The 26,950-nt window shown below is 32.3% G+C and overlaps 2 protein-coding genes across 2 annotated transcripts; one reads left to right on the top strand and one right to left on the bottom strand.

Moving 5' to 3' along the window:
* Positions 1–12,406: 12,406 nt before the first annotated feature.
* primpol (primase and polymerase (DNA-directed)) lies at positions 12,407–20,354 on the bottom strand. The gene is made up of 14 exons (XM_054604530.1): positions 20,249–20,354; positions 18,497–18,789; positions 18,293–18,387; positions 18,077–18,215; positions 16,934–17,081; positions 16,750–16,846; positions 16,511–16,662; positions 16,179–16,341; positions 15,998–16,095; positions 15,772–15,858; positions 14,913–15,021; positions 14,752–14,828; positions 14,571–14,617; positions 12,407–14,443 (listed from the first exon to the last, which is right to left on the bottom strand). Exons 2-14 carry the CDS (start codon positions 18,668–18,670, stop codon positions 14,210–14,212), a joined length of 1,620 nt encoding a protein of 539 aa, XP_054460505.1. The 5' UTR covers positions 18,671–18,789; positions 20,249–20,354; the 3' UTR covers positions 12,407–14,209.
* Positions 20,355–22,583: 2,229 nt separating this feature from the next.
* si:ch211-145b13.6 (ecto-ADP-ribosyltransferase 5) lies at positions 22,584–26,180 on the top strand. The gene is made up of 4 exons (XM_054604733.1): positions 22,584–22,796; positions 22,986–23,111; positions 23,240–23,952; positions 25,022–26,180. Exons 2-4 carry the CDS (start codon positions 23,061–23,063, stop codon positions 25,095–25,097), a joined length of 840 nt encoding a protein of 279 aa, XP_054460708.1. The 5' UTR covers positions 22,584–22,796; positions 22,986–23,060; the 3' UTR covers positions 25,098–26,180.
* Positions 26,181–26,950: the final 770 nt, after the last annotated feature.

Raw genomic sequence — 26,950 nt, forward strand, 5'->3', positions numbered from 1 at the left:
CTACAGTAACGGAAGGGATGTTCATGTACAATTGAAATATGAAACTAGAAAAGACCAAACACCATACTTTCCTTGCTTGATGGCCTGAGCTCTCTCATACATTGGTAAATATTTTGGCTGCTCCAACATTTGACATTTTTAAGGCATACTGAGCTATGACTTTTTATCATACTATACAATGTCTTATTCTGACTTTGTTCAACATAAATAATATGCTATGATATTTACTTAAAATACCATATTATGGCTTTTTTAACATACTATACTATGACTTAAAAAAATACTAAATTACTTTTTTTATGACTTTTTTCAACAGTCTATACCAGTGGTTCTCAACCTTTTTTCAGTGATGTACCCCCTGTGAAATATTTTTTCAGCCATGTACCCCCTAACCAGCGCAAAGCATTTTTGGTTGAAAAAAAGATGTAATACACAGCGCTCTGCCATCAGTGTCTGATTTATTAAACTGTCAACACTGAAGATTGTATTGTTGCATTGAATTCAATTCATGAACTTACAATTATATTTTATTGAATATTTATTAAATAACAATTTTTAAAGGATTTTTGTATGGATGCTAATTTTAAATATATTTTAAAAAATCTCACGTACCCCCTGGAGTGCCTTCACGTACCCCCAGGGGTACACGTACCCCCATTTGAGAACCACTGGTCTATACTATTACTTTTTTTACATACTATACTATAATTCTTTTCGACATACTATACAATAATTTTTTCGACATACTATACTATGACTTTTTTTGGCATGCTTTACTGTGACTTTTTTGGACATATTAATACTTTTTTCATGGCTTTTACTGAATAGTATACATTGACTTTTTTTTACTTTTTTCGGCATACTATACCATTACATTTTTCGATACTATACTGACTTTTACGACATACTATACTATGACTTTTTTCATGACTTTTACGACATACTATACTATGACTTTTTTCATGACTTTTACGACATACTATACTATGACTTTTTTCATGACTTTTACGACATACTATACTATGACTTTTTTGAACATACTATACTATGACTTTTTTATGACTTTTTTTCGACATACTATACTATGACTTTTTTCAACATGTTATACTATGACTTTTTTTGACATACTATGACTTTTTCATGACTTTTACTGAATAATATACATTGAGTTTTCTATGACATTTTTCAACATACTATACTATGACTTTTTTCAACATACTATACTATTACATTTTATGACTTTTTTCGACAGTCTACACTATGATTTTTTTTACTTACTATACTATAATTTTTTTCGACATACTATACTATGACATTTTTCAACATACTATACTATGAATTTTTTCAGGACATTTACGACATACTATAATATGACTTTTTTTATGACTTATTTCGACAGTCTATACTATGATTTTTTTCGACATACTATACTATGACTTTTTTGACTTCTTTCTACATACTATTACTTTTTTCAACATACTATACTATTACATTTTATGACTTTTTTCGACAGTCTATGCCATGATTTTTTTTTACTTACTATACCATAATTCATTTCGACATACTATACTGACTTTTTCATGACTTTTTTTCGACATACTATACTATGACTTTTTTTATGACTTTTTTTCGATATACAATACTATGACTTTTTTAAGACTTTTTTCAACAGTCTATTCTATGACTTTTTTAAAAATACTATACTATGATTTTTTTCGACATACTTTACTATGACTTTTTGCGGCATACTATAATCTGACTTTTATATGACTTTCCGACATACTATGACTTTTTTCATGACTTTTTCCAACATACTATGCTATTACTTTTTTTACATACTATACTGACTTTTTTCATGACTTTTTTTCGACATACCATACTATTACTTTTTTCGACAGTCTATACTATGACTTGTTTTTACATACTATACTATGACTTTTTTCATGACTTTTATGACATACTATACTATGACTTTTTTATGACTTTTTTGACGTACTATACTATGACTTTTTCGACATACTATACTATGACTTTTTCCAACATGCTATACTATGACTTTTTTTGACATGCTTTACTATGACTTTTTTCATGACTTTTACTGAATAGTATACATTGAGTTTCTAATGACTTTTTTCGACATACTATGCTATTACTTTTTTAGACAGTCTATACTATGACTTTTATGACATACTATACTATGACTTTTTTCATGACTTTTTTCGACTTACTATAGTATGACTTTTTACGACATACAATAGTATGACTTTTTTTTGACATACTATAGTATGACTTTTTTTCGACATACTATAATATGTCTTTTTTCAACATACAAGAAGTACTACCCTGAGCCTTCCTCGTAGCACTTATTGCATTCGTATTAGTTGTTGCACTTACTGTATTCGTATCAGTTCGCTGCACTTATTGAATTTGTATTCGTTTACTGCACTTATCCTATTCGTAGTAGTTTGTAGCACTTATTATATTCGTATTAGTCTGTTGCAATTATTGTTTTCGTAGTAATTTGCCTCTGCACTATACTTTTGCTCTGGTTTATGCTTTAAGATGCTTGTTTAAGAAAGGAGATGCACTTATGACTTCTGGTGACTAGTAGTTCTCTTGAATACCTATGTTGAATACACTTCCTGTAAGTCGCTTTGGATAAAAGCATCTGCTAAATGACTGTAATGTAATGTAATGTAATGTATGACTTTTAAAAAAATATCATTCATGATTTATTTCAACATACTATACTATGACTTTTTTTACTTTTTTCAACATACTATTCTATGACTTTTTTTCAACATATTATAGCAAGACTTTTTTTTAAAATACTATATATAGATGTTTTTTAATACTATTCTATGACTTTTTCAACATGCTATTCTATAACTTTTTTTGACATACTACTCTATGACTTTTTTTTGACATACTATAGTATGCCTTTTTTTGACATACAATAGTATGACTTTTAAAAAAATATCATTAATGATTTATTTCAACATACTATACTATGACTTTTTTTTGACATACTATCGTATGCCTTTTTTTGACATACAATAGTATGACTTTTAAAAAAATATCATTAATGATTTATTTCAACATACTATACTATGACTTTTTTTACTTTTTTCAACATACTATTCTATGACATACAATAGTGTATATATTAAAAATATATATATCATTAATGATTTATTTCGACATACTATTCTATGACTTTTTTTCAACATACTATAGTGTGACTTTTTTTTCAATTTTTTTCGACATACTATGCTATGACAGTTTTGGACATACCATACTATGACTTTTTCGACATACTATAGTATAACCGTGGGCCAAAATTTTTTTTTTTTTACTTTTCTCGACATACTATAGTATGTTTACATACTTGACATTTTTTTTCAATTTTTTTCGACATACTATGCTATGACAGTTTTGGACATACCATACTATGACTTTTTCGACATACTATAGTATAACCTTTTTTTTTGACTTTTTTCGACATACTATAGTATGACTTTTTTTTCAATTTTTTTCGACATACTATGCTATGACAGTTTTGGACATACCATACTATGACTTTTTCGACATACTATAGTATAACCTTTTTTTTTACTTTTTTCAACATACTATAGTATGACTTTTTTTTCAATTTTTTTCGACATACTATGCTATGACAGTTTTGGACATACCATACTATGACTTTTTTGACATACTATGCTATGACAGTTTTTGACATACCATACTATGACTTTTTCGACATACTATAGTATAACCTTTTTTTTGACTTTTTTCGACATACTATAGTATGACTTTTTTTTTTCAATTTTTTTCGACATACTATGCTATGACAGTTTTGGACATACCATACTATGACTTTTTTGACATACTATGCTATGACAGTTTTTGACATACCATACTATGACTTTTTCGACATACTATAGTATAACCTTTTTTTTAACTTTTTTCGACATACTATAGTATGACTTTTTTTCAATTTGACCTTTTTTTTACTTTTTTCGACATACTAAAGTATGACCTTTTTTTCGACATACTATGCTATTTTTTGGACATACCATACTATGACTTTTTCGACATATATAGTATAACCTTTTTTTTGACTTTTTTCGACATACTATAGTATGACTTTTTTTTTTTAAAAAATCGACATACTATGCTATGACAGTTTTGGACATACCATACTATGACTTTTTCGACATACTATAGTATAACCTTTTTTTTTACTTTTTTCGACATACTATAGTATGACTTTTTTTTCAATTTGACCTTTTTTTTGACTTTTTTCGACATACTAAAGTATGACCTTTTTTTTACTTTTTCGACATACTATAGTATGACTTTTTTTTCAATTTTTTTCGACATACTATGCTATGACAGTTTTTGACATACCATACTATGACTTTTTCGACATACTATAGTATAACCTTTTTTTTACTATTACTTTTTCGACATACTATAGTATGACTTTTTTTTTTTTTCGACATACTATGTATGACATTTTTTTGACATACTATACTATGACTTTTTTCGACATACTATACTATAACCAGTTTTTTTTTGACTTTTTTCGACATACTATAGTATGACCTTTTTTTTTTTTTTGACTTTTTTTCGACATACTATAGTATGACTTTTTTTTTTTTTTTCGACATACTATGCTATGACAGTTTTGGACATACCATACTATGACTTTTTCGACATACTATAGTATAACCTTTTTTTTTTAACTTTTTTCGACATACTATAGTATGACTTTTTTTCAATTTGACCTTTTTTTGACTTTTTTCGACATACTAAAGTATGACCTTTTTTTCGACATACTATGCTATGACAGTTTTTGACATACCATACTATGACTTTTTCGACATACTATACTATAACCTTTTTTTTTTTTTTTTTTTTCGACATACTATAGTATGACCCTTTTTTTGACTTTTTTCGACATACTATAGTATGACTTTTTTTCAATTTTTTTCGACATACTATGCTATGACAGTTTTGGACATACCATACTATGACTTTTTCGACATACTATAGTATAACCTTTTTTTTTTTTTTTACTATAGTATTTTTTCGACATACTATATAGTATGACTTTTTTTGACTTTTTTCGACATACTATAGTATGACCCTTTTTTTGACTTTTTTCGACATACTATGCTATGACAGTTTTGGACATACCATACTATGACTTTTTCGACATACTATAGTATAACCTTTTTTTTTACTTTTTTCGACATACTATACTATAACCTTTTTTTTTTGACTTTTTTTCGACATACTATAGTATGACTTTTTTTTTTCAATTTTTTTCGACATACTATGCTATGAAAGTTTTGGACATACCATACTATGACTTTTTCGACATACTATAGTATAACCTTTTTTTTTAACTTTTTTCGACATACTATAGTATGACTTTTTTTCAATTTGACCTTTTTTTGACTTTTTTCGACATACTAAAGTATACCTTTTTTTGACTTTTTTTCGACATACTATAGTATGACAGTTTTTTTTTTTTTCGACATACTATGCTATGACAGTTTTGGACATACCATACTATGACTTTTTCGACATACTATAGTATAACCTTTTTTTTTACTTTTTTCGACATACTATAGTATGACTTTTTTTCAATTTGACCTTTTTTTTTTTTTCGACATACTAAAGTATGACCTTTTTTTCGACATACTATGCTATGACAGTTTTTGACATACCATACTATGACTTTTTCGACATACTATACTATAACCTTTTTTTGACTTTTTTTTTTTGACTTTTTTTTTTTGACCTTTTTTCGACATACTATAGTATGACTTTTTTTTTTTTCAATTTTTTTCGACATACTATGCTATGACAGTTTTGGACATACCATACTATGACTTTTTCGACATACTATAGTATAACCTTTTTTTTGACTTTTTTCGACATACTATAGTATGACTTTTTTTCAATTTGACCTTTTTTTCAATTTTTTTCGACATACTATAGTATGAACTTTTTTTGAATTTTTTTCGACATACTATGCTATGACAGTTTTGGACATACCATACTATGACTTTTTCGACATACTATAGTATAACCTTTTTTTTAACTTTTTTCGACATACTATAACCTTTTTTTTGACTTTTTTCGACATACTATAGTATGACTTTTTTTTCAATTTTTTTCGACATACTATGCTATGACAGTTTTGGACATACCATACTATGACTTTTTCGACATACTATAGTATAACCTTTTTTTTTGACTTTTTTCGACATACTATAGTATGACTTTTTTTCAATTTGACCTTTTTTTGACTTTTTTCGACATACTAAAGTATGACCTTTTTTTCGACATACAATAGTATACTATGCTATGACAGTTTTTGACATACCATACTATGACTTTTTCGACATACTATACTATAACCTTTTTTTTCGACATACTTTTTTCGACATACTATAGTATGACTTTTTTTTTTTTTTTGACTTTTTTTGACATACTATAGTATGACTTTCTTTTCAATTTTTTTCGACATACTATGCTATGACAGTTTTGGACATACCATACTATGACTTTTTCGACATACTATAGTATAACCTTTTTTTTTTTTTTTTTCATACATACTATAGTATGACCCTTTTTTTGACTTTTTTCGACATACTATAGTATGACTTTTTTTTCAATTTTTTTCGACATACTATGCTATGACAGTTTTGGACATACCATACTATGACTTTTTCGACATACTATAGTAAAACCTTTTTTTGACTTTTTTCGACATACTATAGTATGACTTTTTTTCCTTTTTTTCGACATACTATGCTATGACAGTTTTTGACATACCATACTATGACTTTTTCGACATACTATACTATAACCTTTTTTTTTTTGACTTTTTCGACATACTATAGTATGACCCTTTTTTTGACTTTTTTTTCGACATACTATAGTATGACTTTTTTTATTTTTTCGACATACTATGCTATGACAGTTTTTGACATACCATACTATGACATATGAACTTTTTTTTGACTTTTTGGACATACCATACTATGATTTTTTTCGACATACTATAGTATAACCAGTTTTTTTTGACTTTTTTCGACATACTATAGTATGACTTTTTTCAATTTGACCTTTTTTTTAACTTTTTTCGACATACTAAAGTATGACCTTTTTTTCGACATACTATGCTATGACAGTTTTTGACATACCATACTATGACTTTTTCGACATACTATACTATAACCTTTTTTTTGACTTTTTTCGACATACTATAGTATGACTTTTTTTTTTTCAACTATGCTATTTTTTTTTTGAGTATAACCTTTTTTTTTTTTTCGACATACTATAGTATATGACTTTTTTTCGACATACTATAGTATGACCTTTTTTTCGACATACTATGCTATGACAGTTTTGGACATACCATACTATGACTTTTTCGACATACTATAGTATAACCTTTTTTTTTACTTTTTTCGACATACTATAGTATGACCTTTTTTTCGACATACTATAGTATGACTTTTTTTTCAATTTTTTTCGACATACTATGCTATGACAGTTTTGGACATACCATACTATGACTTTTTCGACATACTATAGTATAACCTTTTTTTTTTAACTTTTTTCGACATACTATAGTATGACTTTTTTTCAATTTGACCTTTTTTTGACTTTTTTCGACATACTAAAGTATGACCTTTTTTTCGACATACTATGCTATGACAGTTTTTGACATACCATACTATGACTTTTTCGACATACTATACTATAACCTTTTTTTTGACTTTTTTCGACATACTATAGTATGACCCTTTTTTTGACTTTTTTCGACATACTATAGTATGACTTTTTTTTTTTTTTTTTTTTTTCGACATACTATGCTATGACAGTTTTGGACATACCATACTATGACTTTTTCGACATACTATAGTAAAACCTTTTTTTGACTTTTTTCGACATACTAAAGTATGACCTTTTTTTCGACATACTATGCTTTGACAGTTTTTGACATACCATACTATGACTTTTTCGACATACTATACTATAACCTTTTTTTTGACTTTTTTCGACATACTATAGTATGACTTTTTTTTGACTTTTTTCGACATACTATAGTATGACTTTTTTTTTATGACTATGACAGTTTTGGACATACCATTATGACTTTTTTTTTTTCGACATACTATAGTATGACTTTTTTTCAATTTGACCTTTTTTTGACTTTTTTCGACATACTAAAGTATGACCTTTTTTTCGACATACTATGCTATGACAGTTTTTGACATACCATACTATGACTTTTTCGACATACTATAGTATAACCTTTTTTTTTACTTTTTTCGACATACTATAGTATGACCCTTTTTTTGACTTTTTTCGACATACTATAGTATGACTTTTTTTTCAATTTTTTTCGACATACTATGCTATGACAGTTTTGGACATACCATACTATGACTTTTTCGACATACTATAGTATAACCTTTTTTTTTTAACTTTTTTCGACATACTATAGTATGACTTTTTTTCAATTTGACCTTTTTTTGACTTTTTTCGACATACTAAAGTATGACCTTTTTTTCGACATACTATGCTATGACAGTTTTTGACATACCATACTATGACTTTTTCGACATACTATACTATAACCTTTTTTTTTTGACTTTTTTCGACATACTATAGTATGACCCTTTTTTTGACTTTTTTCGACATACTATAGTATGACTTTTTTTTCAATTTTTTTCGACATACTATGCTATGACAGTTTTTTTTGACTTTTTTCGACATACTATAGTATAACTTTTTTTTTCAATTTTTTTCGACATACTATGACTTTTTTTATGACAGTTTTTGACATACCATACAGTTTTTTTTTGACTTTTTCGACATACTATAGTATAACCTTTTTTTAACTTTTTTTACTATAGTATGATGACTTTTTCGACATACTATAGTATGACTTTTTTTCAATTTTTTTCGACATACTATGCTATGACAGTTTTGGACATACCATACTATGACTTTTTCGACATACTATAGTATAACTTTTTTTTTTAACTTTTTTCGACATACTATTATGACTTTTTTTCAATTTGACTTTTTTTGACTTTTTTTCGACATACTAAAGTATGACCTTTTTTTTTTCGACATACTATGCTATGACAGTTTTTGACATACCATACTATGACTTTTTCGACATACTATACTATAACCTTTTTTTGACTTTTTTTCGACATACTATAGTATGACCCTTTTTTGACTTTTTTCGACATACTATAGTATTTTTTTTTCAATTTTTTTCGACATACTATGCTATGACAGTTTTGGACATACCATACTATGACTTTTTCGACATACTATAGTATAACTTTTTTTAACTTTTTTCGACATTATAGTATGACTTTTTTCAATTTGACATACTATTATGACTTTTTTTAAAGTATGACTTTTTTTTTCGACATACTATGCTATGACAGTTTTTGACATACCATACTATGACTTTTTCGACATACTATACTATAACCTTTTTTTGACTTTTTTCGACATACTATAGTATGACCTTTTTTTTTTTGACTTTTTTCGACATACTATAGTATGACTTTTTTTCAATTTTTTTCGACATACTATGCTATGACAGTTTTGGACATACCATACTATGACTTTTTCGACATACTATAGTATAACCTTTTTTTTTACTTTTTTCGACATACTATAGTATGACTTTTTTTCAATTTGACCTTTTTTTGACTTTTTTCGACATACTATAGTATGACCTTTTTTTTTACTTTTTTCGACATACTATACTATGACAGTTTTTGACATACCATACTATGACTTTTTCGACATACTGACATACTATACTATGACTTTTTTTCGACATACTATACTATAACAGTTTTTTTTTGACTTTTTCGACATACTATAGTATGACCTTTTTTTTTTGACTTTTTTTCGACATACTATAGTATGACTTTTTTTTTTCAAATTTTCGACATACTATGCTATGACAGTTTTGGACATACCATACTATGACTTTTTCGACATACTATAGTATAACCTTTTTTTTTACTTTTTTCGACATACTATAGTATGACTTTTTTTCAATTTGACCTTTTTTTGACTTTTTTCGACATACTAAAGTATGACCTTTTTTTTTTTTTCATACATACTATGCTATGACAGTTTTTGACATACCATACTATGACTTTTTCTACATACTATACTATAACCTTTTTTTTGACTTTTTTCGACATACTATAGTATGACCCTTTTTTTGACTTTTTTCGACATACTATAGTATGACTTTTTTTTCAATTTTTTTCGACATACTATGCTATGACAGTTTTGGACATACCATACTATGACTTTTTCGACATACTATAGTATAACCTTTTTTTTGACTTTTTTCGACATACTATAGTATGACTTTTTTTTTTGACCTTTTTTTTTTTTTCGACATACTATGCTATGACAGTTTTTGACATACTATGCTATGACTTTTTGACATACATACTATGACTTTTATAACATACTATACTATAACCTTTTTTTGACTTTTTCGACATACTATAGTATGACCCTTTTTTTGACTTTTTTCGACATACTATAGTATGACTTTTTTTTCATTTTTTTTCGACATACTATGCTATGACAGTTTTGGACATACCATACTATGACTTTTTCGACATACTATAGTATAACCTTTTTTTTGACTTTTTTCGACATACTATAGTATGACTTTTTTTTTCAACCTTTTTTTGACAGTTTTTCGACATACTATAGTATTTTTTTGATTTTTTTCGACATACTATGCTATGACATACTATGCTATTTTGGACATACCATACTATGACTTTTTCGACATACTATAGTATAACTTTTTTTTTTAACTTTTTTCGACATACTATAGTATGACTTTTTTTCAATTTGACCTTTTTTGACTTTTTTTACATACTATGCTATGACAGTTTTGGACATACCATACTATGACTTTTTACATACTATAGTATAACCTTTTTTTTTTTTTTTCGACATACTATAGTATATGACAGTTTTTGACATACCATACTATGACTTTTTCGACATACTATACTATAACCTTTTTTTTTGACTTTTTTTCGACATACTATAGTATGACCTTTTTTTTTGACTTTTTTTCGACATACTATACATGACTTTTTTTCAATTTTTTTCGACATACTATGCTATGACAGTTTTGGACATACCATACTATGACTTTTTCGACATACTATAGTATAACCTTTTTTTTTTAACTTTTTTCGACATACTATAGTATGACTTTTTTTCAATTTGACCTTTTTTTGACATACTATAGTATGACTTTTTTTTCGACAGTTTTGCTATGACAGTTTTTGACATACTATACTATGACTTTTTCGACATACTATACTATAACCTTTTTTTTGACTTTTTCGACATACTATAGTATGACCCTTTTTTTGACTTTTTTCGACATACTATAGTATGACTTTTTTTTCAATTTTTTTCGACATACTATGCTATGACAGTTTTGGACATACCATACTATGACTTTTTCGACATACTATAGTATGACTTTTTTTTTTGACTTTTTTTTACTATAGTATGACCCTTTTTTTTGACTTTTTTCGACATACGACATACTATGCTATAGTATGACATACTATAGTATACCTTTTTTTGACTTTTTCGACATACTATAGTATGACTTTTTTTTCAATTTTTTTCGACATACTATGCTATGAAAGTTTTTACCATACTATGACTTTTTCGACATACTATAGTATAACCTTTTTTTTTAACTTTTTTCGACATACTATAGTATGACTTTTTTTCAATTTGACCTTTTTTTTTTACATACTAAAGTATGACCTTTTTTTCGACATACTATGCTATGACAGTTTTTGACATACCATACTATGACTTTTTCGACATACTATACTATAACCTTTTTTTTTTTTTTTTTCTTTTTTTTTCAACTTTTTTGACATACTATAGTATGACTTTTTTTTTTTTTTTTTTTTCGACATACTAAAGTATGACCTTTTTTTTTTACTTTTTTCGACATACCATACTATGACTTTTTCGACATACTATAGTATAACTTTTTTTTTTACTTTTTTCGACATACCATACTATGACTTTTTTCGACAGTGTAAACTATGATTTTTTTTTTACTTACTATACTATCATTTTTTTCGACATACTATACTATGACTTATTTCGTCATCATATTGATTCATTTCATAGACATTAAATACTATGACCTTTTGACACACTTGACCATGTCTTTTTTTCCCTATTTGTTAACATAGTATAATAATAACCTTTTCGGTCTCTGGCAGTAAGTCAATCAACAAAACTGTGGATATAGTCAGGTAGGCACTGCAGTTTAATATTTAAAGAACCGACAAAAGTAAAAATCGCATAGTTACAAAACTTCTTCTCAACAGCATACAAAACCGCTGAGTGAGGTGAGGAACAATGGGATAGCGCAAACTTACTAAACAAACAAAACAAAAATCATGCTTTATTAATCTCACAGAACACCACTTAGTTACTACAGCTGACAAAGACTGAACGAAATAAAAAGAAAGAATACCATCACTGGAAATTTGGTGTTTTAATAGACAGTCAAAGTTTCTATGCGTGGTGTCAGAATAGTGGATGAATTTACATATATAACCAAAAATACTGAAAAAGTGCCTCTACGAGTTGTCTTTTAACACAGGACCTTAATTATCAACAGCATTAACTATCACAGATTAACATTGAAGAGGGAGACATAGAAGCAATATGTTTAGGTAAAATCACAGCCACCCTGGCATTTTCTTGAGGCAGCTTTAATCAGCAGGAATGGTAGGCAGACAGGCAGATGATTGTCCGCTGGCAGCAGAGTCAAAAAGATATAGGGGCCAGTTCAAGTCGCAGACAGTCTGGGGCACAAACACAAGTCGGAGGTCCAGATGGGTTGACCAGGTTGATATCCCTCTGGACGGGTGGATGTGGTGCTGATAAACCTTAATTGAATGAAAAGAAAAGACTGCACCACAGTAAGAACAAAACAGATATTGGTACTGATATTCATTTTTTTCCCCTACATACTTTTCATGGCTTTTTGCAACATATGACTTTGACATAGTATGACATGTTTTTTATGACACACTTTCCTCCGACCTTTTTGTGACTTTTGTCAACATACTATAGAATGGCTTTTCTTTGACAAACATACTTTGACATACACTTTTTTTAGACGTACAATACTGTCACTGTTTTTTGACATGCTATACCATGACTTTTTATGACATTATATATATGACTTTTTTTTCTAAATACTATACTATGACTTTTTTCGACGTACTATAATATGACTTTTTTCGACATACTATACTATGATTTTGATTATGACTTTTACGACATGCTATACTGTGACATTTTTTCTAAATCCTATATTATGACTTTTTTGACATACTCTATGTACTATAATAAGAATTTTCTATACTATCACATAAGTTGTCATACTGGAATGCCATAAAAAAAAATCATAGAATAGCATGCCATGAAAATGTTTTCTTCTTCTTTACACTATCTTTATACATTCCTTTAATGACAGATGTTAGAACCTGGATTTTGTTTTTAATTGTCTTTATTGCTGCATTTATTTAGTCAGTCAGTCATAGGCATTAATAGTATTTACATCCATTATCCTATGAGATGTTTCTGTCTGTTAGAACAAATAGCCATTTAGAAGTGTAATAATTGAAAATCATCAGGTTTCAAAGCATGTCAGGGCAGCAAGTATTAAGAAATCCTAACACATGGCGCAATTGGAACATTATGTTAAACAGTGTCCTAACTGTCAGCAGACTTCTGCCATTTAACACTGCAACTTGGACCGTTATTTTAAAATGTGATGTGCCCACCGAGATTTGATGATAGGGTTGACACTGCAGCCAAAGCAGTAGTGTTTCCTCTGATTCACTTATCTGTAAAGTGTGTTTTTCTACCACTTCTGATGTACAACCAGTACCCGCTCTCCATGACAGGGCTGCTTTACAAGCTATTATTGGCACCTTTGACCGGTCTGCCTGTCGTGCTCTCACTGATGGGTTGTGGAGCTCCTGTGATGGCCGTGTAGTTGCTCCACAGTCACTCTTCCCTCAACTTGCTTGTGTGACATCAAACTCACCCTCTACTGGGCGTCAAAATCTGCCATACAGTTGAGAAGGAGCTGATCAGAAATATCCCCATTGTTTTGTTCAAAGTCGTCCAGGCTCTCCAGGTAGTCCTGGTCATCCTGTCCACCTCCCCACACGTCAGCCTTTGCCTCCTCTGGACACACTGTGCTCTCTGGGTTCTGGTTTGGTGCCTGGCTGAGTTCAATGTTGCCCGCATCATCCATTAAGTAAGCCTGGTCTTCTTCATCCTGTACGTGAACAGAAGACATGATCATAAATACACCATGTCTTTGAGTTTTAAAAGAAGAAAAAAATGATTTCATGACCATTTTAGCTTAGTCAGTCAGGATGCTAGTTAAAGGAGAGCAAACTAACCAGTTTCATGATATAGCTGACGCAGATCTCTTGTGGCAGTGGGTAACCTGTAACATTAGAAATGTTTATCTCAGACAGGTTGCACTGCCACCATTGAGCACTCCCAATAAACAGATCACGTAGCCTTCAGTTGTTTTAAATATAAATAGTCAGTATGGCAGCTCTAAGGGGCATATCTTACTTGAGGACCTGAAGCTCCTACATTCGGGATCGTGACACTTCTGGTACCACACTTCCTCTTTGAGGTCCACAACAATCCTGCCGAGGAGAATGTGACCAAATCAGGAGGGAAGTGGAACACACTTCACACACAAACTTTAACAAAACATGAAACATACATACATGATGTTGTTGCTTTTATGAAACCTTTCCACGTTTTCACACCAGCGGTATTTTGCGATGTCGTAAACGAGCAGTTGTTCAGAAGCAAAGTAGTTCCATCGTCTGATGCCTGTTGAGGTAAACAAATCGGACAGTCCTGACACTGCTGATGTAAACTGTTACAAACAATCTCTGCATAGTGCACTTTGACATAGAATGGCTGGAACACACACATACACAAACTTTGCAACTCACAGAATGTTCATGGCAACTTACTGTATGCTTTCAAGAGGTACCGAGTTATATCGACCAAAAACATTTAAATACATCCACCTGCATTATGACAAGCATCAACTGCCCGACTAAGACTTATGTATCCCTACCTCCCTCCCCATACCCTAGATGGAACAAGGATAAGACAAACCAAAAAAAACAAAAAACATTTAACCTGAAAAAGGGAAAGGTGAAATGTATAACTTTTTATTATCAATTTATTATTATAAAAACCCAAACACAATGGGGGTTAGCAGCGGGGAGATGGGGCATCCTTGACAAATCCTCCACAAACTGAGATGAGAAATAGTTTCCAGTCAATACTTGAGCAGAAGGGTTGTTATATAAAATTTTCAACATAGTTTAAAAATAGTTTTTTGCTGTTCTGATTTATATTATTGTGAACTGAATGTCTTTGGACTGTTGGGCAAACAAAACAAGATATCTGAAGTCATATATTAGGGCTTTAGGAAATGGTGACACAAATTTTTCACTGTTTTCTGACAATGTATTGAGCAAACAATGAATTGATTGATCAAAAACACATGCAAATGTTTTGAAAGTAAAACATCTTTTGCAAAAGCATATCATGAGTGCAGACACTTACTCCCATGGACGCCATCCTTTTTAATCACGGTTAATACAAAGTTGTCCACTTCTTGATGAGGCGACGACAGGCAGCCAGAAAGAGAATCTGCCAGTGATGGATGGAACCAAAAAAGTTACATAAATTAAAACCATTTATGTTTAAAAATATCAAGGTAAAATATTGATACGCTGACTAATAATGTAATACACATTGAGAGAAGCCTCATTTTTAAATTCAGTGTAACCTGGACATGTGGCTGATCCCTGCTGGCAACGAGGCCTCAAGATGTTGGATTCCTTTGTTTCTGGGACGTCTGACATGAGAATTCTTTGACCTGTGAAACTAATGATACACAGAAATAAGCTCTAATGCTGTGGCTTGATGAAGGTAAAATTTTCAGAAAACCAAGTTAAAAAGTGTCGTACCTTATATTACAGACTAGGGAAGCCAGGAACACACTTTCCTCTTCAGAAATTCCTTTCTCAGGTTTGGGAATAAACTTGTTGTCATCTGCCACCGTGAATGCAGAGTTTTTTCCCACTTTTGATGACTTGTAAAGGCGAAAATTTCTGTTCTTGGTGTAAACACCTGTTTTTTGTCAATTATAACGATAATTACTGTATATTTGTATACTGACAATGTTAATGAAAAAATATGCATTAAAGAGGTGCTGAATATATCAAGAGAAACATTTTACCCAAGTTAGTGTCTGATATTGGGGTTAAAATGACCAATAAAAGCTTAAGGTTTCTCTTACCAAGATCAACAAATAAACAGTCTTGGCCATCCTTGTTTTTCACCTGGAGGAACTTGAGGTCCATCTCTTCATGCTTGAGCCTCTTGGCCTGTGGACTCTCAGGCAACTCATCTGCCTTTGCTGGCGTCCCCTCAGAGACAGCATGGAGTCTGCTGTCAGTATAAGATTGAGACAAATTAAACAAAGAGATTGCAGCAGAAACATTTAAATATATATGTTAACATGTCTGAAAAACACACCCTGTTTCACTGTTTTCTGCCACTGAATTCATCCCAACATTCAGTACACTTTTGGCTGTGCTCAGGACCGGGTGAAGAATTGCATGGATAAACCTGCCTAAAAACAGACAGAATATATAAACTGAAGTACTATAAAAAAAAAATAAAAAAAAAACTATTTGCCTCCATGAAACACTGGACAAACCCATATGTATGTTGTCTTTGAAAGCTGCATTTTGGAGATTGAAGATGAGATGTCGACTGAACTTCTCTTCCGTGCTCGAGTCAAGATTGAGGACATTTTTTGCAGAGCACTCAATCCCATACACTTCCATTAGCTTGTCACAAACATACTGTCAAGACACAAAACATGGAGAAAAATATCATACAGCTGTATATATATGTTCCTCTCTGCCTTCCCCTAAGGTCTTGGCTTTGTGTAGTTTAGATTACGTTTCTTGGGTAGTTGTTCAGTTTTATTATATTCCTTTATTGATACTAGATATTCTTAGATTTTATTAGGATTAAATTAATTCATTTATTTTGTTTTTTATTTGTTTTTAGCGTTTTATTATTATATTTGATTATTGTGATTGTTTTTACCCTGTATAGCACCTTGAGATTTCATTGTATTTTAAAGTGTGCTATATGAATAAAATCCATTATTATTTATTATTAAGAAAGTAAAAAGATAAGCGTCTACATATAATCTATACAGGTTATTCCCCCATATGTGATAGAGTCCAGTCTCTAATTATATCTGTGTGTGTATATATATAAAATGCAATGATTACAATATAAGGACAGGGAGAAAAAAACCAACAATTAAATAGCTACATATCATTAACAAATTAATTGTTCCTCAAAAAATACCTACGATGTTTGTCTCTGTACATTCGTTACGCACAGCGTAATGATGGTCTTATAGTTACCTATTATAAAAAAGTGTTTTTTATTATTATATTATTACATACATGTATAAGTATACACGCACACACAAACATCATTAAAATGTGGCTGCAAGATTTAATTCATTCCTGTAGAACATTTAATAAGCCTCACCTAGGTATATTGCAGCTAGAAGTAGAAGAATAAGAGTGAAAGATCAACAGGAAATTGTTGGACTTTTTCACTTTTTTTGTTATAACTGCTCTGTTATTTTTAGTTAATTTAGTAAATTAATGTCAAGTGGGTTATTTTATAACACATTCTTTGGCTTTATAATTGTTGAACAGAACAACATATTAATCATTGTTATCTGCATGTGAAGCAAGCTGCGCAATAAGACTAAATATGTTTGAACAGAATACAGCAAGATATATTGTCAATAAAGATGCAAAAAAAGTACCTGGATAAGTGAAGACACCATAGTTTTACCATCAGCTCCTTTGTTTGAGGGCTTGTGGAACTCCAAGTCAAAGTAAAGCTTACACACAGCGCCATCTGGTATCACCTCATAGCAGTGCATCAAGGACTCTGTGTAGGTCCTGAAAAAATAAAGTGACAAATCACCATCAATGCACATCATTGTATTTTAATCATTGCACAATGTATATTTATTTACCTGTAGTAATGCCACAGCTCACTGTAACTGGTAACCAGGAAGATCCTTTGACCCAGGGATGTCTTTTCTTTTTCAAGTGCAAAAACATGTACAGCCTAGGGAATGCAAGGCACCGCAGTCAGCTTTTCCCCCTTACATGTTACATTTAAGGTTCAGTCTGATGAGATAGTCCAGCATCACAAAAGTCATGTGTTACTACGGTACCTCTTTGCAGCTCTGAGCGAAGCTGATAGCCATACTCTGACGAGGAAAGAGCTTCCAGACAGAGGAAGGCTGGCATGGCCATAGCCGAGGTTTGTAGTGTGTGGCCAGAGGTTTCAGCTGGAACGACTGAGCAAGCTGCTCAACCTTCTTCAGTCGATCTCCCCACTTCCTCATCTTCAAGTGCTTATCAACCACCTATGTGTGACCCTTTTATTGTAAGAACTTAGTGACTTGCTCAAGGAAACTTCAGCAGAGGGACCGCAGGGACTCTAGTCCTCCTTTCATCCTTCAACCTGAAAAAAACGGCATAAGCGTTAAACAGAGAGGTGTTTTTGTTATTTAGACAAAATAATACGTACACCTTTTAATATAACATACTACAATCTACAATTCAACAGCCTCACAAATTACATCTTCCAAAATGACCATACAGATATAACCTCCATAACGATAGGATTTATAACAGGTCTGTTGTCTTATACTGCATTAGTTTTGGCGCTTTAGGTGTCCCCAATAAACTAGTAACTCAGGGTATATTAAGTGTATTAAATATTATGTAAAATAGGATTAGATAGATTCCTAAAGATATAGTTTTAAACATCCCAACAGTATACAAAATAAATTGGTCCAACCTCAACCAGCTACAACATTAAAATGGAGTTTCCATCAGTGGTGATTATACGATAATATAATAAAATACTCTGAAAAGAGCAAAACTTAATAATGATTACTTTTACTTTTAAAACGTCAATACATTTGCTGCTGATACTACAAGTATATTTGTTTTGCATTACTACTAGGTTCTTCACACATTATTGAATTCATCATTGTACGATCTACGGACACGACCTCATATTTGCTGACTGCGATATTGCCTGTTGTGTTTACATGTGTGTGCCAACATGATGCCAGAACAAACAGCAGGGTTTTCCCTACCATTATAATGGTAATGTCTTGGGCATTATGCAGACGTTATGCATTTTTGTTAACAGAGCCTTTAGTCTATTTTATTTGTTGTTTTGGTTGTGTGGGTATTATTTTATTTATGTTTTATTTATATATAATTAAAAAAAAAAAATCACATTACAATTTCAACGTCTGAATATTCTTAAGAATTAAAAAAAATATTTCTCTTTGAAATGGTGTACTTGCATCATTATGCTATAATATTTTTATTATACCAGAGGCGTAAATGGCCTTATAATGACCAATAATATTGTTTATCGCAATCAATTGTGCAACAATAACTTTATTGTAAGTTTATTTTCGTGACAGGCTTTTTTTTTATTGAGTGCAAGAAGAAGTATTCAGATCCTCTACTAAAGTAAAAGTATCAATACCACAATGTAATACATACGAGGTCCTGCAAGTAGGAGTACATAAGTATGAGCAGAGCACTATGTAGAGCTATCATCAATTAAAAGCAGGCATATAATGTATTATTGGCCAATTGCCGTCATGATGCATTAACTTGTTTTGTATTTTCCATGAGGTTTCCAAATATATATATAATCAGCAAAGTAGCATGTAACTTTAAATGTGACATAATAACAGAGTAAATGTATAATATGTCCTATTGGAAGGAGGTGAAGTAGAGTTAGTTAACTAAAGTGCAATGATTGTAATGGGTTTAGTTCAAGTACTTTTCATTATATTGCATTTTCAAGTAAATTAAGGCTGCAGTAGACTATCGTTTACCTAATAAACAGCAGCTGAAACGTGTGTTTAAGAGAACACGTGGTCATAACTCACCATAAGTTAAGATTCAACCGTACAACAGTCCAGTAGTTATCGCTGTGTTTATGAGCTGTGTTATGTCAATGATCCAGGTGTTCAGTCCCGTCACGTCCTCACTGTGACAAACATAAACAAACGAGTCGTTTCAGCCTCAGCGTGGTTTTCTATTTGGCGCGTCCAAACCCGGAAACAACACTGCTTCCGGTTTCCGGTTATAAAACGGGGTCGTACAATAATATTTTGTTTATTATTATTGTCAATTAATAGTGATATCTGTAGCCTTATGATAAAAGAAAGTGGACGATTAAAAATTGCATGCATTGTAAGAGTAATGTGTCTCTGGTCATACAACTTCCGGCTACATTTAAAAAAATAAAAGCCTTAAACACAAGAACAATATGTGTTCTGCACACACACACACACACACACACACACACACACACACACACACACACACATGGTCCTCACACACACACACACACACACATGGTCCTCACACACACACACACACACACACACACACATGGTCCTCACACACACACACACACACACACATGGTCCACACACACACACACACACACACACACACACATGGTCCTCACACACACACACACACATGGTCCTGACACACACACACACACACATGGTCCTCACACTCAAATGGAAAAAACAATTCAGCAAGAACTAACAGTAATTCAGCAGCCCGAACAGGACAAACAAATACTTCAACATCAGGGCCCCCGAAGGGCAAGTTGTTTCCTTCCACAGGAAATGGGAAAGGCGTTCCCATTTGGCGTGGTTTGTGGTGCTGTTGAACTGTAACGTTATACTGAGAGGTTTTTAAAGCAACATTATAACCTTGCTGAAGTTAACATGTATATACAGGGCTGTTATATTTGACAACATTAGCTTTATCTAGGCCTACCTGATAAACTGGCAAGTTCAGGGGAGGTTTGATACTTTAGTTTAATATTGGAATGGATTAGCATACATTCCACATACAGACCTGCCATTTGTCTTCTTGGTACTCAACATAAAGAGGCGGATACTCAGTCTGACAGGCCTTGGACAGTTAGGTGCACAAACATCACAATACATCAGTGCAAGAAGTAGCCTACCTGTACTTCATCTGTGCCACGCACATCATTAGTCATTAACCAGGACAGACATCAACAGAAACAGGACATTTCATGTCTATAATACAGTAATCATGTAGGCTACTGTAACTTTTTGACTCAGAACCTGGGAAGATAGGTGTGCTCTTACACTGCCTATCAAGCAATGAAATAAATAGATTACATTAATAACAGTAAGCACCGGATCAAACAGGTCAGAGGTTAGAGGGAAATTTTATTCTGGTAGACTTCAACAATTGATAGACAATTCATATTTAGAAAACAGTTCAAATAGTAAAAACACATAAATAAGCAATAAATATAATACATAATAGACTGACTGTACCACCTGGCAGTGGAACAGTCAGATGGATGCTGAACTCCATTAGTCCGCCCCTGGTTGTTGCAGCAAACTTGTTGTTGTTCTACTTCTTTTTGGCCTGTTTGGCAGTTATTTCCAGGTCAGAAGTGGTTACAAAGTCCCTGGAAAAAACATAAATATCAATAAGATATTAATCATTATGAATGGAGACAGCACAAATCTGGCTCCATCCCTTACCCAGTCATACAGGCAATGAGGGCCTGGGTTTCCTCAGTTGTCCCTTGAATAAAATATTGCTTTAATGTTAGTTTGATTGCACAATAATAGCAATTATAACAAGTGTGTATAATAGGGAATAAAGACAAGCAAAACAAATTGGTCAAAAGTACAAAGGCAGGGCTCTAACTTGGTGCAAAGTTGAAGTTGAACAATATATATGTAAAGTTATGAAACTTAACTTTGCCCTCTGCCAAACCAATTTGCACGGGAACTAATAATAGATGTAAACTCAGAGAGCAAAGATTGCTCGTTAGATATCCCCCAAACGAGTTATATCTCATGTTTAACCACTACAGAGACACCAGAGCCAGCGGCACATTTGGAAAGGCCTTGCCGAGATAAGGCTGTTGTCAGCGGGATACATGAGCATCACCGCCCGGTCATCTCTCTGGACCTCTCATATCTCCGACAAATGTCCGAGATATTTTCAAGCAGGCTCTATCTTGATAAATCGACCGCATATTTTAAGTCTTAACAACTACATTCTCGCTTAAAAAAATCTTAAAACTAAATTCCGTTACACAACAACAGCAGTATTTCGATGCATCCCGATAGGCTGGGCGGAGCAAGAACATTTCCGGGCATTTGGAATGTTCTTGGCTGAATGAGAACGCTAGATGACGTTTCACAAGTTCAGGAGGACACAAGTACAGAGACGTTGAGAAACAGCCACTGGCTGTTTAAATAGTGTTATTAATTAATAGTTAATTAATAGTTATTAATTAATAGTTATTAATTAATAGTGTTTAAAATTAATTGTTTCTCAATTTTTCCTCAAGTGCTCCACTGAAGTTTGATGTACACAGACTTGATTTCAGCTCCAAGAAAAACATTTTCTTTGATTAAGGTATGTGCCTTTCGATATTTGCTTTGTTTTAAGTGTTTGATCATTCATGGTTATCTAGGGTGAGAAGGTAGGTGCCATATTCAAAGGGTGGAAAATTCCTAATGGGTGATCGAGGGCTTGTCTAAACAAAGTAATTGAGTCACAAGCCAGATAATCCCATTTCTTGACTCTGTACAACTTTCTATACAGGTTTGGTCCTGCAATTCTCTTCTTGGATCACTGTTTTAGGTCTGTGCAGATAGAAGACAGGAAAAGCCCTTCAAAATGTGGGACACAAGAAAACTGCTTCTTACTGCAATTGTTTTCTACTACAAAGTAAGTTGTTGTTTCTCTTAAATGTAAATACTTAAATGTTATTCAAAACCTGTTGTGATGTTATGTTAGAATAAAAATAATATTTGCTTCTCTTGAAACTATATTTTAATTTCCATACTCTATTAAAGATGACTGTGGGGAGCGCAAAACTGATGGACATGGCTCCAGATGCTGTAGATTACACGTACAATGGATGCCGTAAAGAGGCCATGGAGAAGTTCATCAATTTAGGCCTCTTAAGACAAGAGCTGAACAATAATGAGGAATTCCAGAAAGCATGGGATCATGCAAGTACTGATTGTTTGAAGCTGATCCCTGGAGGAACAAAAGAACACACTGCTGCGCTGTTGGCATATGCTGATGGAACTGAAACATTTACAAAGATGTTTGACAATGCAGTAGAAACAATGGGCGGAAATGTTAGTATCTATGACAACGACTTCCATTTCAAGTCCCTTCACTTCCTGCTCATGGATTCAATGTTGCTGCGGAGTACTCGACAGTGTAAGACTCTGCATATTGTCCAAGAAACAAAATGGGAAGCAAAAAAGGGCTCAAAGGTGAAATTTGGAAAGTTCACCAAAGTTTATAGCAGCTACAGTGAAGTAAAGGAAATGGAAGATTTGGCGGGGCTATTCGTCTTTAATATTACTTCTTGCTTCTTTGTCAACCTGGGAAACATATGCAGACAAGAGGGTAAAGCACTCTTATCTCCAGCAGAAGTGTTCACTGTGGAGGCAGTAGTTAGTATAGCTGACGAGATTAATGAGTCTGATCACACTGAGATCGTTTTGAAACACTCAGAGCTGGACACATCGGACAACTGTTACAGTCTGTCAGGGTAAGACATTTTATTTATAATACATATATTTTGCTCAATCCCATGATTATTAACAGTGATATTGGAATTATGATTTTATATATGGTTTATTCATTAAAACTTTGTGTTTGGGCTTTGAATGTTAGAGAACTATTACTAATTAATGAAGAATTGCATCAGGAACTAGGGGGCGACTGTGGCTCAATAATAGAGCGGGTCGTCCTTCAATCAGTAGATTGGCGAGCGATCCCCGGCTCGACTACATAGTCGTGATGGGCAGGTGGCACTTTTAATGGTAGCTCCACCATCAGTGTATGAATGAGTGTGAATGGGTGAATGACATGTAGTGTAAAAGCGCTTTGAGTGGTCGAAGACTAGAAAGTTGCTATACAAGTCCATTTACCAAGACCACATGAATTTACCTGGATTTATGTCAATTTAACCAAAATAGTCCCTTAAAGTTCCAAGCCCACAATATTTGAAAGCCTTTGAAAACCTGGTTGCAGGAATCCATAAATATTAATGACAAGCAACAATTAAACTTAGTGTTTAAAAAAAACAAGAATATAACACTCAATAATCAACTTAATCAACTATTTACAGCAAGGGCATACATTTTGTTGTGTTTTTTTTATGTCCACAACAATGAACCTTTAAACCTAGTAAATACTGTTTAATTTCTATCTATATTACAAAGAGTAAGTTGTTTTTATTATTATCTTTGATTGCTGACCAGTTCTGGTGTCTTTTCAGTAGGATTATCTGTAAACAAAAACAGCTAAATTATCTTTTACCTGAAAAGGAAGAAAGTTGAGGGACATTTTACAGCCCTAATAAGTGTACACAGGCTTATCGCAAGCTGCACACAGGCAGGGCAGCTTTTAAGTTCACGCCCACTTCAAACCAGAGAGAAGAGCAGAGAGGGGAAAAAAGGCACAAATCTCTCTCACGAAAAAACTAAAAGAGTTTGTAATTTTGTTAAAAAAAATGTTGTTCCCATGTAGGACAACCTCAATCATAGTATGATGCAGATTTTTTTGCAAAATTACCAAAGATATTAACCTCTGTCTCTTTATTTCCATTTCTTTAGGTCCCCAGCTGATGTCTCCGCCCAGTGGCTTGTATTGATGCTTGTGCCTTTATCTCATTTTTTCTTTAACTATTGAGAACAAATGAAAAACAATTAGTTGCTCAGATTGCACTGATAGTTACACAAAAAGCAGTTTTTTTGTACAGTTGAACAATAAACATCTTTTTTGCTTCGATGTTGCCAAATAAGGTGCAAACTTTTGTAGCCTGCTGAAAAAGAAAGTCATAACACTGTTTTTTCTATAATGGCTTCAAGAACATTTGCTTTCTGCTTATCAGCAGCTATATACTACCCACTGGTATCAATATTTCTAAGAAAAGTCTATAACTTCTTTTATTATTACTTTTTGGGGCATTTCATATGTTCATAGTTTAAGGAAAACAGACAGGATGGAAACTTGGGATTTGTCTTTAATACATGTTGAATTAATTGATGGTTGTTTCTTCTCAGGATAATTAAAACAATCACCTTGATGAAGATTGATTTGAATTCAGACATTACCTTAGTGTTTCACCATTTTGCATTTCTCTAAATTACAACCAGCGCTATGATTGACAATATTGTGGGGCAAAGTGGCGTCAGTTGGAAGAATATAATATCCTGTATTGTCAAGTGAAGAATGGACTGTTTAATCTTTAAATGGCATTCATAAGTTTATTTAACTTGTCTTCTCAAGTTCATTGAATTTAACATAAATGTTTTTACATGTTTAAAGTTAATCTGTCATAATTCAACAATTAAACATACATTTACCATATACCATATAATGTGTGTCTATAATTGTTTTGAGTCTGCAGCAAAACATCAGAATGTTATAACACATACTGCCCATACACTTATATGCAAAAAAATCATACTTACAGTAAACAGTAACTATACCAACAGTCCCAAACTAGCTGATTTTAAAAATGGCAAATGCTTTCTCAAACTAACAAAAATAACAGCAGCAAGCACTTGTGAATTTACACCCAACATCACTGAATATCAGGGTCACTAGAATAGGTTTAAGGCCATTAACACTGGAAGAGCAGCAGTAATACTAAAGCTGCAGTTATTGTTTAAGGAACCCACTGAGTAATGGTCTGATGGCATTCAATATATGTCTAAAATGAGTACAAAAAATGTCAAAAGCAGCTGAAAGTATATGATGACGACAAAGTATTTCTATATTTTTAATAATTAGCAATATCTATCTATATAAATATAAAATATATAAATATATAAATGTGTTGGGAGTGAGTCACTGCCCCAAGCGAGGGAGTATCTCAGGATCTTATTCACGAGTGAGGGTAAAATGGAGCGGGAGATGGACAGGCGGTTCGGTGCAACGTCAGCAGTGATGCGGGCGTTTTACCAGTCCATCTACGTCCCAACCCTCACCTATGGTCATGAGCTTTGGGTAGTGACCGAAAGAATGAGATCGCGAATACAAGCGGCCGAAATGAGCTTCCTTCGTAGGGTGGCTGGGCTCAGCCTTAGAGATAGGGTGAGGAGCTCAGACATCCGGAGGGAGCTCGGAGTAGAGCCGCTGCTCCTCCGCGTCGAAAGGGGCCAGCTGAGGTGGCTCGGGCATCTGATCAGGATGCCTCCTTGACGCCTCCCTTTAGAGGTTTTCCAGGCACGTCCAACTGGTAAGAGGCCCCGGGGTCGACCCAGAACATGCTGGAGAGATTATATATCTCGTATATAAATATATAGATATTTCCAATTGTTAAAAAAATAAATACTTTGTTATCATCATATACTTTCAGCTGCTTTTGACATTTGTTGTAATTAGTTAGACATATATTTGTATAATGACATGTCATTATAAAGACATGTAGGACAGCTGAATTTGGCAAATTGGCACCATTATCATGCTGAAAGAGCTTTTAGCAGTTCCTGTTTACACATGAATGTATAGACAACTATCACTGGAGTACTTATTGA

Source organism: Anoplopoma fimbria, chromosome 9, assembly GCF_027596085.1.
Source record: "Anoplopoma fimbria isolate UVic2021 breed Golden Eagle Sablefish chromosome 9, Afim_UVic_2022, whole genome shotgun sequence".
Classification (NCBI taxonomy): domain Eukaryota; kingdom Metazoa; phylum Chordata; class Actinopteri; order Perciformes; family Anoplopomatidae; genus Anoplopoma; species Anoplopoma fimbria.